The 18150-nt window shown below is 42.1% G+C and overlaps 1 protein-coding gene across 2 annotated transcripts in view; it reads right to left on the reverse strand.

Moving 5' to 3' along the window:
* The window catches only part of XPO4 (exportin 4), a 495809-nt gene that overhangs the window by 27498 nt on the left and 450161 nt on the right, over window positions 1-18150 (reverse strand). For both annotated transcript variants that reach the window (XM_085621575.1, XM_085621576.1), the window contains 2 exons: window positions 7995-8113; window positions 3753-3883 (listed from right to left, as the gene is read on the reverse strand). In XM_085621575.1, coding sequence (XP_085477701.1) covers window positions 3753-3883; window positions 7995-8113 — 250 coding nt within the window. The remainder of the gene's footprint in view (window positions 1-3752; window positions 3884-7994; window positions 8114-18150) is intronic.

The raw sequence follows: 18150 nt of genomic DNA on the forward strand, positions 1-18150 counted from the left end.
CTTATAGTAGTGCCCAGTACTACCCCTGTGAACAGATTGCACTGAGAGGGAACCTGGTGAGATTTGGGTACATTTATCGAGAACCCCAACCCGAACAACAGTTGTGTTGTTACTTGCAAATGATGCAGCACCATCTCTGGCAACTTTGCTTTCAGCAATCAGTCGCCTAGATAGGGAAAAACAGGAATCCATTTACCTTCTGAGATGTGCTGCCGCCATCACCTTTGTGAAAACCTGGGGTGCGGAAGTAAGGTTGAAAGGAAGGACCGGAAACTGGTAGTGTTGAGACCCAACTGTAAAAGGAAGATACTTCCGATGTGCTTTCAGGATGGGAATGTGAAAATACGCATCCTGTAAATCGATCAACACCATCCAGTCTTTCTGCTCCAGCACAAGAAGAACCTGAGCCAGGGTCAACATTTTGAATTTCTCCTGTTTGAGGAAAAAATTAAAAACCCTGGGGTCGAGGATTTGGGAATCAGGAAGTACTGGGAGTAGCATCCTTGACCCCTTCCATGCTTGGAACCACCTTGATTGCACCCTTTTGCAGCAACGAAAGAACCTCCTGCTGGAGAAGCAGAAGATGCTCTTCTGAGCAAAAGCCCTGACGGGGAGGGAAAAGAGGGAGGAACTCCCGGAAGGGTAGGGCATACCCATTCTCTATGATGCCCAACACCCAGAAATCTGTAGTAATAGACCTCCAAAGCTGTAGGAAATGGGACACCCGTCCTCCCATGGGACAAGTGTGCTCTAGGATGGTGGAGCAAGAACTGCTTCTTTGCCACACCGGCAGGAGGAGACTTGCTGTCGTGCAGCACCCCGCAGACGACTTTTGCCCTTCCCCCTGTACAAGGGATTTACCTGCTGCTGCTATGGCTGTTGCCTGGCACAAAAGGACAAGTTTCTTCCAAACCCACGAAACTTGCAGAACTGCCCAAAGGTCCTGTGTTGTGACTGAAGCCCTAAAGACCTCGCTGTGGCTTCACTGTCCTAAAAGCGCTGCTGAGCCAAATCCGCCCTTGCCCCAAACAGGCGAGATCCATTTAAAGGCAAATCCAGCAATGTGGCCTGAATATCAGGCAAAAATCCCAAACTAAGCAACCATGCGTGTCTACTAGTAGCCACAGATGATCCCCATTACCCTGGCTACTCAATCAGCCGTGTCCAGACCAGATTGTATTACTTGGTGGCAGGCAGCTTGGGCATCCCACAACACCTCCGAGAAATACCCTTGTACCTCCTCGGGCAACTTTGGGACAACCTCCCAGTCCATAAGGGCATGGATGTAGCGACCCAAAAGGCATGTGGCATTGGAGGACTTGAGGGCCATACTCCCCGACGAGAACACCTTCATTGCCAATTGCTCCATGTGCTTTGACTCCCTATCCGCAGGCGTAGATGGGAAAGAACCTGAACACAAAGCCTGGACCACCAAGCTTTCTGGCGAAAGATGGGTGGCAGGAAAGCAGGACACCCCCGATGCCACCTTGTACTTCCTTGTCACGGTCATGGAAACCATTGGAGTGGACATTGGCTTATGCCACAGACATCGAGGATGGGCTTTGTCAACGCCTCATTGAAGGGAAGTAAAGGCTCTGAAATGGAGGAAGGGGAATGGAGCACCTTTGTCAGAATATTAGTCCTCAACTCATCTGTAGGAAGAGGCAACTCCAAGAGGTCTGCAGCCTTTCTGAGTACAGCATGATAAGTGGTAACCACCTGCATCGGCAAGCCTTATGGTGATGAAAGCTCCCACTCAGGAGAAGTGCCCAAACCACTAGACTCCTGCAAACCCTCAAAATCCGGGTCAGGATCTACAATCTCTCCTCCTTCAGCCCCTTCCAGGTTCCTCCTGGTACTCTTCTTCCTGCAACAGCCTTTGAGCCTCTCTCCGACACCTCGTCCTCGGAACAGGCATTGGCAGTGCCAGACACGGTGCCAGTGACTTCTGGATTGGCGTGTCGAAGGGATGTTCACAGGAGCAAAAGTCAAAGTCAGTTGAAGTCGCAACGGTTCGGAACCAGACGGCACCAGATATGCACCATCTAGAGGAGCTTGACCCTCCAAGGACTGCAACAGAGTCGAAAATCTCGCCGTCGGAAGAGGCCAACTACCTGGAGCCATAGGCACGAAAAGCATGAGTGGTGCCTGGGGAAAGTGAGGTGGCAAGCCTCCATAGGAATATGCCAACAGACCCATGGGGCCAACAGGTGCACCAGTAGGGTTTGCCGCACTGGTGAACAAGCCAAACATCGCTTTTAAAAAATGCGACTGATCCGATCCCGGAGCCGGGAAAACAGGATACATCGGATCTAGTATAACAGGCTCTGGAGCCGTTCAGGGAGGCACTAAATGTGGCTCCGGTTGTGGCGTCGGAGACGTCAGAGGTGGAGTGGTTGACTTTGGCAATGGTGGAGGTGTTGGATCTCTAGGAGCCGGAGGACTTAATTCTTTCGGAGACGGGGCCGGACTCGCCCCCGGTGACTGAGTTGAAGAGATCTCATCCCTGAATGACGTCTGGGAATCAGGGACACGACTTCGGAGATGCATCCTTCTAAGAGCGACGCAGAGAAGAACGGCGCCGCTTCTTGTGTTCCTTCGAAGACTTCGAAGTGTGTGGGGTCGCGGACTTCGAGAGGGTCCTTGACCTTCTGTGACCGCTCTTCTGCTTCTTCCCCATGGCCATGAATAATTTGGCTTCCCTCTCCTTTGGCTCCTTTGGATTCATGCGCTTGCAGGAAGTGCATGTCCCGATGTTGTGGTCCAACGAGAGACATCACAAACAATCTTCATGGGGGCCAGGGATGGACATCTGGCCCCCACATTCTCTGTATGGCTTGAAACCAGACTTCTTCAGAGTAGCCATCTTCAAACAGCAACAAAGTCTCGACAACCAGCAACACAGGAACTCCCAGAAAAGGAGAGCCTAGGAAATAATTGTCAGGAGTCAGCGGTGCAGAAAAAAGGGAACGAACGTCAGCATGCCGATGAGGTCTTCTTATGGCTCCGATGAAGTCACGCGGAGTCGCGAGTGGAGCCGTTCCATTGTGACGTTCTCGTCGACATGGGAGAGCTGAGGAGGAAAGTTCCGGTGGAATGCTGAGCATTGGGGTAATTCAAAAGGTGAGGAAGCCACAGACATGTTTCCATCACAAAATGGCAGTTTTCAAGCTTGTTCATTGCTTTTAGGTAGATCATTTACTACTTCATGAGGGCACCGAAAAATGCCACACCACAAATACTGGAAGTAGTGGACACGTATGGCATTGTACTACAATTGAAGGTCAACTGGAGCAAGTCTTGTATCTACCCACTTTATTTGGGCAAGCATGGTAGACGGAAGTAACAACTGGACTAGCCTTTGAAGTGGCGGGTAATAGTTTTTAGATAGCTGGGGATATACATTTACAATATAGGGGAAGATCTTATGGAAAACAATTTAAATATAAATCTCTGACAACCTGTCTTTAATACCTATACCCATAAAAATACCCAAATCCCTCGACCCCCTAAATGCCATAGGTGTTTGACAGTTTGGTTTTTCTCTGTAATGAGGTAGAGCAATGCAAAAACATTCTAGTCAAGCAAAGTAAAAAAAACAATAGATCAGTATGTGCATAATGAAGGGAAAGTGCTCAAATGCAAGCTTCAGAAAACAGACGCGAAATTAGTACACATTATTTCTGTGTTTGCGATGTTAGAGTGATGTGAATTCCAATTTAGTTATACATGTTTTGACCTGTAAAGGATACGATGTCATCCCTAACTCTAGGGAGTACATAAGGCTCTTGAACAAGTCCTCAGGAAGTTGTGGAATTTTTTCAGGAAATATTTCGCATATAAAAGTGATAAGTTTGTAGTATTGATTACACAGAGAAGGAAACTGCAAAAAAAAAAAAAGAAGCTTGTTAATATTTAACTCTGAATAGTTAGAATAAGAAGATTGTTTTGATCAATATATGACTAACATCCCAACTACAACTAATTGTTCTTTACACATCTCAACATAAGAACCATTGAGCTTTATGACTGTATACTAGAACCCGCTTGACCAACTTTAAAATCCTGAAGCCAAGTGTGCCCAACGCTCTTATGCATATATCATTCAGCTCCAATTTCCCCATAACACAACAACCACAGACGCAATACTTTAGGTAAAGGTCAAAGATACCCCCCCCCCCCCCCCAAACGATGCAACTGCAACCACCTCCTAGTCCTCAGACCATTAGCGCCAAGGTATTACAACACTCAACTTTTGTTACACTTACTAAAAGCTTCCCTTTTTAAATAAACCAGCAAGCTTGAATGTATGCTGTTTTCAAATATGATTTTAAGTCATTTATACAGACAGCTTCCCTTTAGTAAGTGAAAAATATGCAAGTAATTCACAATAGGTAAAGAAACTTTTCAATGTTCTTTTGACATTTCAGTTTGTGACCGCCCTGGGACGCCTTCTGGGGCCGCTGCTCACGCTTTATAAATCAGCTCATTAAGTCATTCAAAATTTCTAGTATGTCAATTTTGTAAATCACTAGCAGTCAGGTGGCTGCTTAAGGGTACTAATGAAACATACCATGATCACAAACCTTTGAGATTGCAGCATGATGTTTATGTATGAAAATATACACTGCAAATCAGGTTTACATGCTTTATACTGCAAAGTCTGGACCTCTATTATGACCGTGAAAGAGGGAATAGTAAAGATCTGGCAGCTCTTTCTATGATTCAGTAACATTGTAGCACATTGGCAATGGAAAGTGTTCCCCCATCTCTTCTTTTGAGAACTTGTTCCATGGAAGCAGGTCGGGAGTCCAGTGCTGGTAAGTGGGTGTTAAATAAAATGAATAAATAAGTGACTTCTTCATGGTTCAGGAGTTTGGGTGGGCAAGTTCATGTCTGGGTCTATTCTATGGCCTATGACATGTGAATAATTTCTTACCATGTGGCATGTTCAGCATTTTGCATAAATAGAGCTGCCCATATCACTAGGACTCACCAAATATTTGTACACTTTTCCTCCGAAAATCAAGCTAATGAACTAAACTCGAAAGTAGATATGCTGGTAAACTCAAACTCAGAAACACCAATGACTATCTCAGGGGCCATGCCAAAGGGGTACCAATGAAGCATTCTATGCATGAGGCTGGCTTCTTGGTAGATTCACACATTTTTCTACTGATGACTTGCTGGGTGAGGCTGAAGTTAGTGCTGCAGTAAAAAAAAGACCAAGCCAATCAACTTTACCCTACCTTTTCATTCCTCACGAGTTTTGCACTTTGTACACGCTGTTCAAAAACGAACAGCTTGAGAGGGCAATTTCTACTCACATTCGGCCTACATTTGGAACATGCAGGCATCATTGTAAGAACAACAACCAGAACACAAAAATGTCAAATACTGTTGAAAACAATAAAATGAGAGAGCAGTTACCTTTGGAAATAAAGTCCAAAACAAGCAACCCTCTCTGCTGGAGTGTTCAGGTGCAGGGGACTGTGGGGCCTGCAGAGCTACTGCTAGCAATCTTAAAGCGGTAGCGTATTGTTCCATAGCCAGATGTCTATGCAAAATACTTGTTTGAAATAAAACTTAAAACAATAACATAATAATAGCAGTACAATCTGATTTCCAACAATGTTATTTTAGAAGTGAATCTTCTGCTTAGTAATATTTGCATGTCGCGAGTGTCAAAAAATATGTGCAGTGGGGTTGGATAATGGTCCGGGCCCAGTCTCTGCTGCACAACGTGGTGAGCTATGTGGGTTGGTGCTCACAGCCGCCAACACCTTCTGCGCCTAGCCGAAGGCAGTGCAAAGCAGAGGCTGGAAATTAAGTACTTCATAAAAACACAGTAGCATTAACTGAACACAACAAAATTTAAAACGGAGCTATAATTCTGGCTCAAATGCAAGGAACCACTGAAATTCCCTAGTTATAGTTACCAATACACGCCATAACGTGTGCAGACCGCCAGGCTCAAAACACTAATTTGCAAATAGTTCATAAACAGAAAAGATGAAAAAAAAAAACTGCATGGCATGCGGTGCGAATTTTAGTAATTTGTCATTTTTGATCCAGAACCGTAATTCTGTTTTTAGGTATGGTCTGTCTATCAATTTGCCTATGATGTTTTGACTCCTGATGTAATGGCTCTACCGATGTAGTGACTCCATGTGTAGTCTATGCAACATATCGACTTGTGATGCTGTTACCATTGATGTGGTGTCATACATTTGCATAGTTCAATGCTGCACCATTTACCCCAGTGTTTTTTGTGCACAGCCATAGGCTGTTCGGAGAATGCACATGTGATGGGTCCTTGTCAAGAGGATACAGAGCTAGTGAGACTGGATGTAGGTTATATCCCAGTGTCTAACGAGGGGATGAGGCACTGACACAGAGTTGGCAAAAGGCCATGACCTGTACTCACTGTGTAGTGTGGGCAGGAGTCAAAGCATATCATTACAAAACCAAAGGCATTCGCTGAAAATATTTGGTAGGATGGACATTACGGTTAGCAACTATAATCATAAATGAATGTATGTTATTGAAAAAAGGGACGTTTTGTTTATGACTCATTGAGTTACATGCTTTGGCAAAGCCAATAGGTTTGATGCTGCAACTTGAGAGATAATAGGAAAAAAAATGAACCTTCGGCCCTGCAAAATGATTTAAAAAAATTAAATGTGCAGCATACTTTAAGGATATAAAACAGTACCATTGAGTTGGGTAACAATAAACATCTGTTATTCAGTGCCAGGACACCTACGGGTAATTGTGCGCTTTACAAATACACCTGTTATGTTTAAGTTATGTTCCTTGATACTTTTCACTAGAGGCAGAAGGATACATTCAAGTAGCCAAAAAAGAATATAATACAATACACCTAAGGGTATATCTGCAACATGATTGACAATGTTTCAAGCCAATGGAGGAGGGTTCATAAGCGAAAGAAGCCAGTGGCTGAAGGAGGCCTTTAGAGTATGTATAGAGTAAAATTTGTTCCATATGAATGGCTTAAGCACCACTACATGTCAAACTACAAGCAAATTAAATCCGCTAGGTTTAACTGCACATCCATAATACTCCCAAAGCACATCCTATGACCTCATACACGTCAAAACAAATTAAATCGGTGATCTCAGGGGTAATAAGATCCATAACATTATTGATGTTATTCATTCTATACACTTTTAAAGCCAGTAGTGCTAATGACAATTAATAGACGTCCTTGGTTGATGTGAAAACATGAGGCTGCAGTATAACAGATTGCACATAATTAAATATGGTTGAAAAAGTGTAGTTGCTGTGGCCACACATCATTGTTAAATAATTTGGCCACGCCCGCTTCAGAAAATGCCTTCTATTGATTAAAAAGTGACTCTGTATTCCCAGGTGGTGATGTCACATGCTTCAAATAGAGAGCTGCATTTCCTTTATGTGGGAAAATAACCACCATGTCTAGAGGCAGATCTACCTTGTCCTTACAATGTAGTCTTAGATTTGATAACAAGCAATGTTCTATCTAAGCAGTAACGTAATTGATAAAGGCATTAAGTCATTGGAACTGTAGCCTTTCTAATGCATGGCATTAATGTGAGGAAATCTTTTGACTTAAAGACAGGTATTCAACTAGCAAAGGCACTGCATGCAGTCTTTTACATCCATGTTATACCATATGTGATGGCATATTAATATATGATAATGAGTGACGTACTGTCATTCTAACTTATTGTATGGTTTTGTGCGCGTTGTTGCACACATGCTATCGGACGGCGTATGGTCAAGTTCGCTGCTGACCAGAACTAGAGTATGCCAGTGCTGTTTAGACTTTACATTGGAACCACAACGTCCCTCCGTTTTAAGTTTTCAAAAAGCTTTCATAACATATGTTGGCTTGCAATCTTAGTAAACACCAACAATCTGCTTTTAACAGTTCTTTCTTCATATACAAAGTCATACAAGATAATCACAACATGTTTATTTGTACCATTTACCTTAAGCAGATCCTGTGACATCAAAGGCAGCACAATGTTTACTCCGTATAAAACTACATCTGCTGCAGACACAGACCTGTTTGCAGTTTGGCTGGGTTCATGCCCTCTAAAAACTTCATCTACAAATAGATTTAAAAAGGAGATTAACCGAATGAGTAGTCCGATGTATCTATTTATGTTAAAGAATCTACAATTGACGGATATTTATGCTATTCAGAGTAAATAATTTCCATAAAGCACACAGTAAATTGCGAAATATATTGAGATCAGCAAAAAAGGTGACACAGAATACATGCACATGTTGTAGTTGTCCCATCAATCCCAGAACACCTTTCTTAAATTGAGTTTCAGGCAATACATTTAAGCTACTTAAAGTAAACAAGACAGACTATGAAAGACAAGAAAAAGGTAGCTTTAACGTAACAATCTGTTTTTCCAAACAAAAAGTGCAGCAGGTGTAACAGAAAAAGACATGCTTTGTAAAAATGATTCTTTATGTATAAACATGTTAAGGCTCTTGATGTGCTGGGGACTGCAAAGTATGTCCCAAAGTGTGATGCAGAAGCTAAATATGGGAGAGATGACATCTTAGTCCATCTGTGGCATTACATTAGGTATTCCTTCACTCTTTTGATACCATGCACCAAAGAGGAATATGGCACATCTGGCAAAAACGTGGAAATAGGTGGTGAGCGTTTTTAAATTTAGTTAAATTTTAGCGATATGCGTGCAACTTTGCTTTATCTTGCGAGGCATGTGTAAGAATGAAAGTGTTGGCCTAGTATGGAAATTACTAGGGCTGCAAAGTGCACTGCGTGAAGTAAGTTAACACGTTTAATGCAATTTCAAATGCAATTCTCAAGAAATTCTATACATTTCTTCACTGTACGTTTCAGTATTTTAAACAATAAACCTCATCAAATAAATGTACACAAATGCATATTGGTTAGACAACAATTTAGAACATAACGAACTTTTGAACACCCAATGCATTTCGGTCCCTTCGTCAGGTGTAAGCTGTGGGAGAAAAAGGAGAGTTTTTCAGAATCCGCGTGTTGCGAGAACGTGTAGTTTTATAAAACTGTGCTCCCCACACCAAAGTGACTAGTGTGGACAAGCAGACAGTATACCATACCTTAAGAGTTGTCTGAGATACACTTGTTCAATCTCTACAAAAACAGTGTAAAATGTGATAAAGTAACTGATTCCGCATATAATACGGAGTAACTCCCACAGCTTACCCCTGACGAAGGGACCGAAATGTCCCGAAATGCATTGGGTGTTCAAAAGCTCGTTATGTTCTAAATTGTTGTCTAACAAATATGCATTTGTGTACATTTATTTGATGATGTTTATTGTTTAAAATACTGAAACGTACAGTGAAGAAATGTATATAATTTCTTGAGAATTGCATTTGAAATTGCATTAAACGTGTTAACTCACTTCACGCAGTGCACTTTGCAGCCCTAGTAATTTCCATACTAGGCCAACACTTTCACATCTGGCAAAAAGAAAGCTGAGGCAAGCTTGTAATAAAGAATCCACAGAAAAACCTGTATTCATCCATCTAAACCACAGTTACAGAAAGAATACTTTTTTCCTAATGGGTACTATTGCCCCTGCAGATGTTTTACATTTCCAAAAATGTGCCTAGCAATACTAAACACATATGGGCAGAGAAACAGCATTTTCACAAATGCTACCTCCACTGCAGCGTCACGATGAAGGAACTGCACTTAAAAAAAACACTAAAAAACCCCTAAGAAATGCCTTACTGACCTGTAAAGGAGCGCACATTAAAAACCTTTGATGCTCTATTCTTACTAGTGCGTACAATAATACTTATAACATCTTCAGGGTAGGGATTGTTTGCTGCTTCCTGCCTTGCCGTGTGACCTAGTTCAAGTGAAGTGCACAGAGATATTTGATTGTTTGGGTACCCCTAGACGACAAACCATAAATATTCTAGTAATGGAACAGTCATCCATACTAATAACACATTAATTAAACACCCCTCTTCAGGTCATTTTATACTTATCCACTCTTAGTATGTGATACCACAAAAGCCCTTTAGGGATCAAATCTATTGCATATTTTACCCTGCCGTTGACAGACTAGGATGCGGAAAAACCTAGGACTGACTTTGGCAGGTGTCACCCATACCTGTATGCTACACACAGATCTCAGCAGTGACATTTATTCAGCTCAGCTATCTTCATATGAATACACCGAGATGGAGAAAATTGAGAAATGACCACTGTATCAAATTACTTTTTTCCCAGTTCATTCCATCATTATCTGAAGAATATATGGGGCAACTTATTTTGAAAAAACTGCAGCTCACTCCTGGGTGATCGCAAGGGGACTTCTAAGCAGTTTTCAGGATTGGAATAGATGATGCATTGGTCCACAGGAAGATTCATCCAATACGCCAGTACAGGAAAAAATCTGAAGTTAGCAATTGAGAGAGCACCTTCAAATAGTGACAGAGATTTTTCAAACGATGAACTATGTGCATTGCTGTACATATATGCAGCCACTATGTGGCGAATAAATCCTCTGTGAGGAAACTATTTCTTAAAGCATTTCACTAAACAACACCAGTTATGACCCTTTCCTTTTATAGCCACTTTGTACTGCAGGTGTAATAGTAAGAGTGGGGATCTCATCCTCTCACTACCCTGAGGATATGTTGACATGAGGGTAGGTTTCTAGGCATGTACCAGAGCATCAATGTAATTCTATAAATCGTGCGTGTGTCTACCCTCGGTCTAAATAACTATACACAATCACTCAAGCATTATGGAAATATTTGCATGTGCAATAATCGCCAAACCTCTATACATTTACACTGTCTACAGAAATAGGAAAATGCATGTTAAAACATGCAGTGATTGTACAAATATGTACCTATTTCACTTCATCAACATCAGAAATTGATAAAATGGCCATAAATTAAAGTTACTTTAGAATTACTCTATGTGCTATTCTATCACTTTAAATGCTAATAAACAGTTTTGTCAATGTAAAATAACAGTTCCAATTTACTTTTGAAGGCTTTCAATGGACTAGTTAGAGAATCCTAAACCATCAATTGAAACATTATTATTTGCTTACAAAAACACATAGTCTTGTGCTAAGCATGGCATACGATTCTAAAAATATGCATCAGCACAGTATGAAAAACACTAAAATTGTGGTGTTAAACACGGACAATAACTGTACAGACTCAGAAGCATGCACCATGATTACTGAAATATAAAAAGTAGTTGTAAATCAATTTGCTTATTTTTTGTCAGTTGTAGTTTTATGGGGGGTAGAAAAAGCATTATGGCAAAAGGTTCGAAAAGTGAAGGCTTTAGGCCATGAAAGGGAAAGTTCACAGCAGCGACACAGAAGAAGAAAAGCTCAAAATCAACGGATTTTCCTCCTTCTCATCCCAGTGCTGCCATTCTTTAGTGACGCATCTGGAGACAGAATTGTTAATTCGCCCAGATCTGGAAGCAACTGAACTCGCAATCTTTGTAAAGATCTCAGACCACACAGCTGAGACGGCTCTCTTTGTAAATGGACAATGCCTCAAACTCTTTCTGGAAGTAGTAAGGAACATAATTTTTCTTGATCGGGCTGGATTATTCCAGGATGATGGCAATCCCTGTGACCTAAAGCGGAAAGCCTTGTAGACGCTTCAGAGGAGTAACAAACATCTTAATGGGCTCCTTCCTTTACTATCCAATTCATAATATAAGAGACCACTGCATTAAATCTAATCTCAAACTGGCCATGATCATGGCCAAAAGGCTTGTGATTACTTAAGGTGCTGATGTTATGCTAAAATAAACTGGGATTTCAAATGCTGCCTGCCTATCACAGACCTAGGGAAGTACTTGTGCAATTGGAATGATCATAATGAAAGTACAGGCATTCTGTAAATTCAAGGAAACCATCCAGTAGATTGAACTAATATGATTTCTGCCAATGAAGCCCTCCCAACGTTTTATTAAAAATGATTAAAGACCGGAGACGTGTATTAATTATTTCATTTAGACCCTTTCCTTTAATGCAGAAGCACATGTAAAAAAAATATCACTTTCTTTCTGTCGTAGACCGTCTACCAATTTCTTTCAAGATTTTTGAAATTTTCGGCATCAACGATCCTTTTAATATTTCCTCTGGAACTTAAGTTGACTTGAGAAGAATCTGGTAGAGTAAGGAAAAGAGGATTCCTTTTCAACAAACTGTGTAAGCGACTTATAAAAGGTTATTCCTTTCCACTGCAAGTAACAGCACCCTACCAGCCCTTCACATGTATCAGATTTATCAATTGAATGTTTTGTATTGTATTATAATATATTTGTACAGCCTCAACCTAGTGACATTGACTACAGACCACTTCACATAAAATTTGTGTAGGAAAGTACCTCTATTGGTATTCCCACCCCCAGGTTTTTCAACGGATGCTGCTAGCTTTTCAACACTGTACAGCACTGGGCTCCCAAAGTATGTGCACAATTGGAGGATACCTGATTAGCTCCTTTAAATTACATATAACTCCCTCATATATGGTACATGAGGTAACCAGGGCTTGTAAGTCAAATGTCACTAGTGGACTGCAACACTTAATTGTGCCACAACTGGACAAGGTGAAAACGTGACTAGTCTTGAAGTTTTAAACCATCCAAATCGTCATGGCAAAATAAGCCCTTTTGCCAGTTCAAAAACCTTCATTTTTAATATTAATAAGCCACCCCCTAGGGAATGCTGGGTCACCCACCAGACAGAGAGGGCTTAATATTAAAAAGAAGGGCTGGTTTCGTTTGTTATTAACAGGCCTTGTAGTATTCACTCTACCAAGGCCAGTGGTCCCATTGGCTAACTTGAAGTTTCACTAGCCACCGAGCGAAGTGCTTACTCCCATTTGGGACCATCAAAGATATTACGCCACGGTATCAAATTAATTTTTACATTAAAACATATTCATTGCTGAGATTGGATTTAAGGTAACTTCTAATAAGAAAGTCATCACTTAGTTGCCAGACCCTTCGGCACCCTTTCCTATCTGTCTGCAGAAGTTATCACCTGAGACAACGTGTTGCCCCCCTGCTAGGGAGTGTTACGCACTCTAAGGAATAGTGAACAAAGAGAATAACTGAAGGAAGGAGGTGTGACCTCAAGCAGGATGACTATCGGTGGAGGTCACAGATCGCCCAGCTTCAAAGAGGCTACAGCCTCAGTAAAGCAAAAGGTGATCACACATTTGCTTGTCCGCTCCTTTGTGTAGGCATGCAGGCTGGAATCTCCAGAGGAGGGAAAACCCGTTCAGAACCGTTTTTTCAGGAGGAGTGGCTCGTTATGCAAGGTACACCCCAGGGGTATGACCAGGGCTCCTCACAGCAGAAGGCGGCCGGTGCCATCTTGTTTTAGGGTAGAGTAGGGTATCCTGGCATTGTTTGGTAGCAAAACCCCCAGGAAGTGATGCAAGATGGAAGGGTAGCCTTGTGGAAACTAACACCCCATTGGCTAGTGACTCCTCCTCTTCCACAAATGAGAAGATGGAATAAAAGTAGCACCCCAGACCCACAGTCCATATATCACTGCTAGACTGGCAAGAAGACAGAAGAAAGACTGCCCTGCTGCTCTGCGGATCCAGCAAAGAGAGGCTACAGCAAGGAAGGACTGCACCTGATTAACTCAAGGGTATGGCAGAGAGGACTTTGTCTACTGTGCCCACTTGTGAAAGAAGAGCTCCAGAACTACAGGAATACTGCCCTGCTGTTCTCTGGACCCAGAAAAGAGCGGCTGTACCAAAGAGTGGACTGTAACTGCTGAAACAGAGTTGTTCACAAAGAGGACTGTCCCTGCAGTTGCCACTTGTGGAAGAAAGGATCAACTTGTACCAAGTCAGGTGAAGTGACTCCAGGGGCTAGCTGGCTAGCCCCCTGTAAAGCACAATGGACGGAAAAGCTAAAGGAAGTCTGCACTTGTGAGAGCCCAGCTTCCCATGATTGTTTGCCTTTTGCTGGATCCCGAAGTCTCTGCTGGGAGAGAGTTCTGACCTGTCAGAGGTGTCCCCAAGTCCATGGGACCCGTGGCTCCTGGTCCTCATGCAAGAAAAAACACTCACCAATGGATAACCGCTAAAGACCCCTCTAACTTCAGACCAGTTGACCAGTGGCAACTGGATCTGCACTGGAGCATCGTGGAAGATGGAGTCCTGAGGCTTGAAACGACCCCAGAAGTTCATGGACCCAGAGGTGGCCCCAAGAGTACTCCCTAAGAGCTCTTCCACAGCTCCAGCATCTTCTCCGCATTCTGCAGCTCTAGCATCAAGAGCACTTCTTTCTTAGAACTGTGATCCAGAAGAAATCTTCTCTGGGGACCAGGAGACTGCTGGACCAGACATGTACATGTCTCCCTGGACCCAAGTGGTACATGTGACTGACTCCCAACCAATTGTGGTCAGTCCAAGAGAGGAGTGGTAGTCGTACTAGCACTGGCTCAGGAACCACAACACTGATTACAAAGATTTACTGGAATACAAAAGAATACGCTAACCTTTTAAAATCATATCTCCAGTTACAATCAATAAATTGTTGTTTTAGTATCTAATCTAAGATATAAGGATTATGTTACTTACCCTGTAATAGTCTGTACATGGCATGTATTCACATGCTTTTCACACTCCTGCCGTCTAGTGTTGGGTCTGAATCACGAGGTAAGGTGACTTCTCCTCTTGGTAATAGTGCACATGGGCATCGACTCCATTGTTAGATTGTTTTCCCGCAAAAGGTTGAGAATGGAGTAAGTAAGTGTAAGTAGAGAGATGTCCATGCATGTGGCATCCTGCTTTCCATCTCTATCATAAAAAGGGTTTGCGAGGGAGATTTATACCGTTTGCTAAAACATCTTGAAATTATACACAAATACTGTAGTCTGGCCCTTTTTTTTACTTCATGATGAAGAATTTGGTCACTGAGGGAGATTTATACTATTTGCTGAAACATCTTGAAATTATACACAAATACTGTAGTTTGGCCCTTTTTTTACTTCATGATGAAGAATTCGGTCATTGTAGCCTATAAGAGAAGCGTTCTTCACAAGACAAAAATGAAAGGCAGAGAAGAGGACCAAAAAACAGGTTAAGAACAATAACCTCAGGAAGAAAAGCAGTCTCAGGTACAGCCAGGTCCGTCTTAAAGGCATTATAGGCCCCGGGGAAATCAATGCACTGGGCCCTGCCTACACAACCACTTACAGGAATAAAAATGTTTAGCGGAAAATTAGTGTTAAATTCTGGTCTGCATGGGGCCCCTATGCTTGTGGGGCACACAGGCAACTAACTGCCCAGCGTGTCCATGTGGCACAAAGATGAAGAACATAGAAACAGGACAAACCTGTGTCCAGCCTGTGAGAAAGAGAACAGCAGACATGCCCCACAACACAGGTGTAATCCAATGTGCATGTGCAGTTTAACAGTCACATGATTTGTATACTTGTATCATGGTGCCTGTGCAAGTCCAGTGAGAAACAAGAGATGTGTAGTTCCTTACACCGATATCCACTATCTTTGTAGGCTTGACTAGTGCACAAGGTGTGGACGAGTACTGGGTGAGGGAGGAATAAGATAGTAGCACAATATGTTCAGGGAGACAATCCCTGTGTAAAAAATACAGAAGGGAACGCAACAAGCCTTGGAATCTGTTAAAAAGCACAAGCAGAAAGTCCAGAATTTGGGTGGAAAAACTGGTGCAGTTTTCTCATTGTATATACTAGGTGCAGAATAAAGAAATCTGTATCCCCTTGCTAAATCTCACAGCCCCCAGTCATAACAAACAGACTGGGTGGATGTCTCAATGCGGTAAATAGTAATCACTGTCAAAATTCAGTATTCTGGAGGTTGTACATTTGAATCTCAGCAAGGCAGGTTAAGCCTTCCATCCTTCCTGGGCGGGTAAATGGAGATTATAAATTAGGTAATATTAACATCTGACATTGACAGATGTACAGTATTCACAGATATTTAAAATCATATCAGAATTATAAGAGAGGTAACCAAAAAATGATCTACGTCCAGCTAGCTGGGGGTGCTGCATTAGCTAACTTCTGCTGACTGGAGTTAGGCGTTACAGTTATTATGTCTCATTTCTTCACTGTAGAGAAGCTACTTGAATTGCTGAAAGCCCTGGAGATCAAGTCTGTTCACAAATAACTGAGCTGAATTTGTCCAACAGGTGTTGCTTTGCATCTTCAACCCAATTCCCCTTTTAAAAGTCTGGTCTATAATCCGCCGAAGCTTGGATTGCTCCAACTCTTTGACTGACCCACCTCCACTGGGGCTTTACTTATTCGCTTAGTATAACACTTCCCCATTGTGGAGAACACCTATGTTATGCCCTAATACACTACTGAAGCAGCACCACCCCTGCATGCTATCAGTACTGACCTGTAATCCATTAGCCATGTTGTGGTTGTATCATTCTTTTTTTTTTTTATAACCTTTTTACCCTGTTCCTCCATATGACAACCTGTTGTGCTATGGACGATCTTTTACTGTATCATGCTAATAATGGTCAACAATGCGTTTGATGAATCTTGCTTCCTGTAATTGACCTAGGCAATCTGTACTCCATCTCTAGCTATGTTGCAATGTCTGTAGTGACACAGTCGTGTCCTGCCTTGCTGTTTTGAAAAATTTAAATGAAGACATTTTGTGCAAAAAAAGTCATGTCCAACACCTTGGAGGAAAGGAAGAAAAGGCAGACAAATGTAAGCATGCATATCTTCTTGTTTTTATTGCATCATCAATAACCAAAGCTAGCTGAATTGTGTGCTTATACAATTTATACATGTCTTCCACAACACTACTGTAGGGCAAGAGGGTCGAGCCATGGAGTATACCCTCTAGACTAAGATATTACCACATAGATACCCCTGGCCAAACAGTGCTAGCACTGAGAGTGGTCATGTCAGAGGAAGCGGAAGTCCATTTAAAAAAATAAAATATGAAGACTGAAGCCCTCACCTACCCAGAGGTGGCACGCTTGATCATCACGACCTCCTTATGCTGGCTTCGAGGTTGGCTACAATCTCCCTCAGAGGGAAGCTTTTTTAAAGGATGTGATAGGAGGGATCCCTATGAAAGTGGACTGGGTGAGGTATAACTGAAGTGCAGAGGGGAGATATGCAAGAAAGTAAGTGAGGTTAAAACTGCCTCATATTCGCCCTAAATGTTATTGTTAACCCCACAGGGCAGAGTTAATAGGCAACCTGGAGTACCAATTTACAAGAAGAGAGTGGTCAAATGTTTGTCTGAATTTTGCCCTCAGGGGAAGGTGCAATGGCATTCAGTAGGCATCAGTAGGACCATTCCATCTCTGCTAATGTGCGACAAATCAGCAATAAAGGGAATTTTGTGATTCAACACCACATACATTTATTCGGTGAGGTTATGCCGGAATTCTTTTTACAAATAAAAATAATAGTGATCAACGTGCAAGATGTGTTTTCTGTGAATTCACACTGCAGTATAACTCAGGCTTACTATGCATGAGTAAAGGTTTACAGGTTACTCCCCCAATTCACCCTACACACCTGTCACATGAACACCTAATGTATAGCAGCAAACAATGAAAGCAATGCTTCAAGGTGAATAAAAAAACTCAGTTAATCTGATAATGCTCAATGAAGATAATATTTTAAGATCAAAACAGCTAAGAATGACAGTGGAACCAGTACAAAAGATCGTACCTATCCTGACCTCCCTAATTTATTTACATCAAAATCAAGCAAAGTTTTTAAAGCGTGTTGATCAAGCCCACAACATTATGTGAGTATTGGAGAGGTGTAGGCATGTTACTGGCACACATCTTGGTGTAATTTTTGGGATAATATGCTATGATGCAGGAAGCTAACTGGCTCAGAAGCCCCAGAGCCCTCAGCACTGAAACCCAGGACAGAGGTTTAAACATCAGAATCATATAGTTCAAATGTCCTGGTCTTATGGGTCTGGAGGAGAAGCTCAAAAGCACACTATCATGGATTGCTCTGTGAAAGAGTGTGACTTCAACAGGTTTGCAGTATCCTGAAGGTGGACCGTGAAAGGCTGTGGCAAACCTTTCAAGCTCTCTTCTGTAACCAGTCATCAGGTTACAGAAGA

This window comes from Triturus cristatus, chromosome 8 (assembly GCF_964204655.1).
Source record: "Triturus cristatus chromosome 8, aTriCri1.1, whole genome shotgun sequence".
In the NCBI taxonomy this organism is placed as follows: domain Eukaryota; kingdom Metazoa; phylum Chordata; class Amphibia; order Caudata; family Salamandridae; genus Triturus; species Triturus cristatus.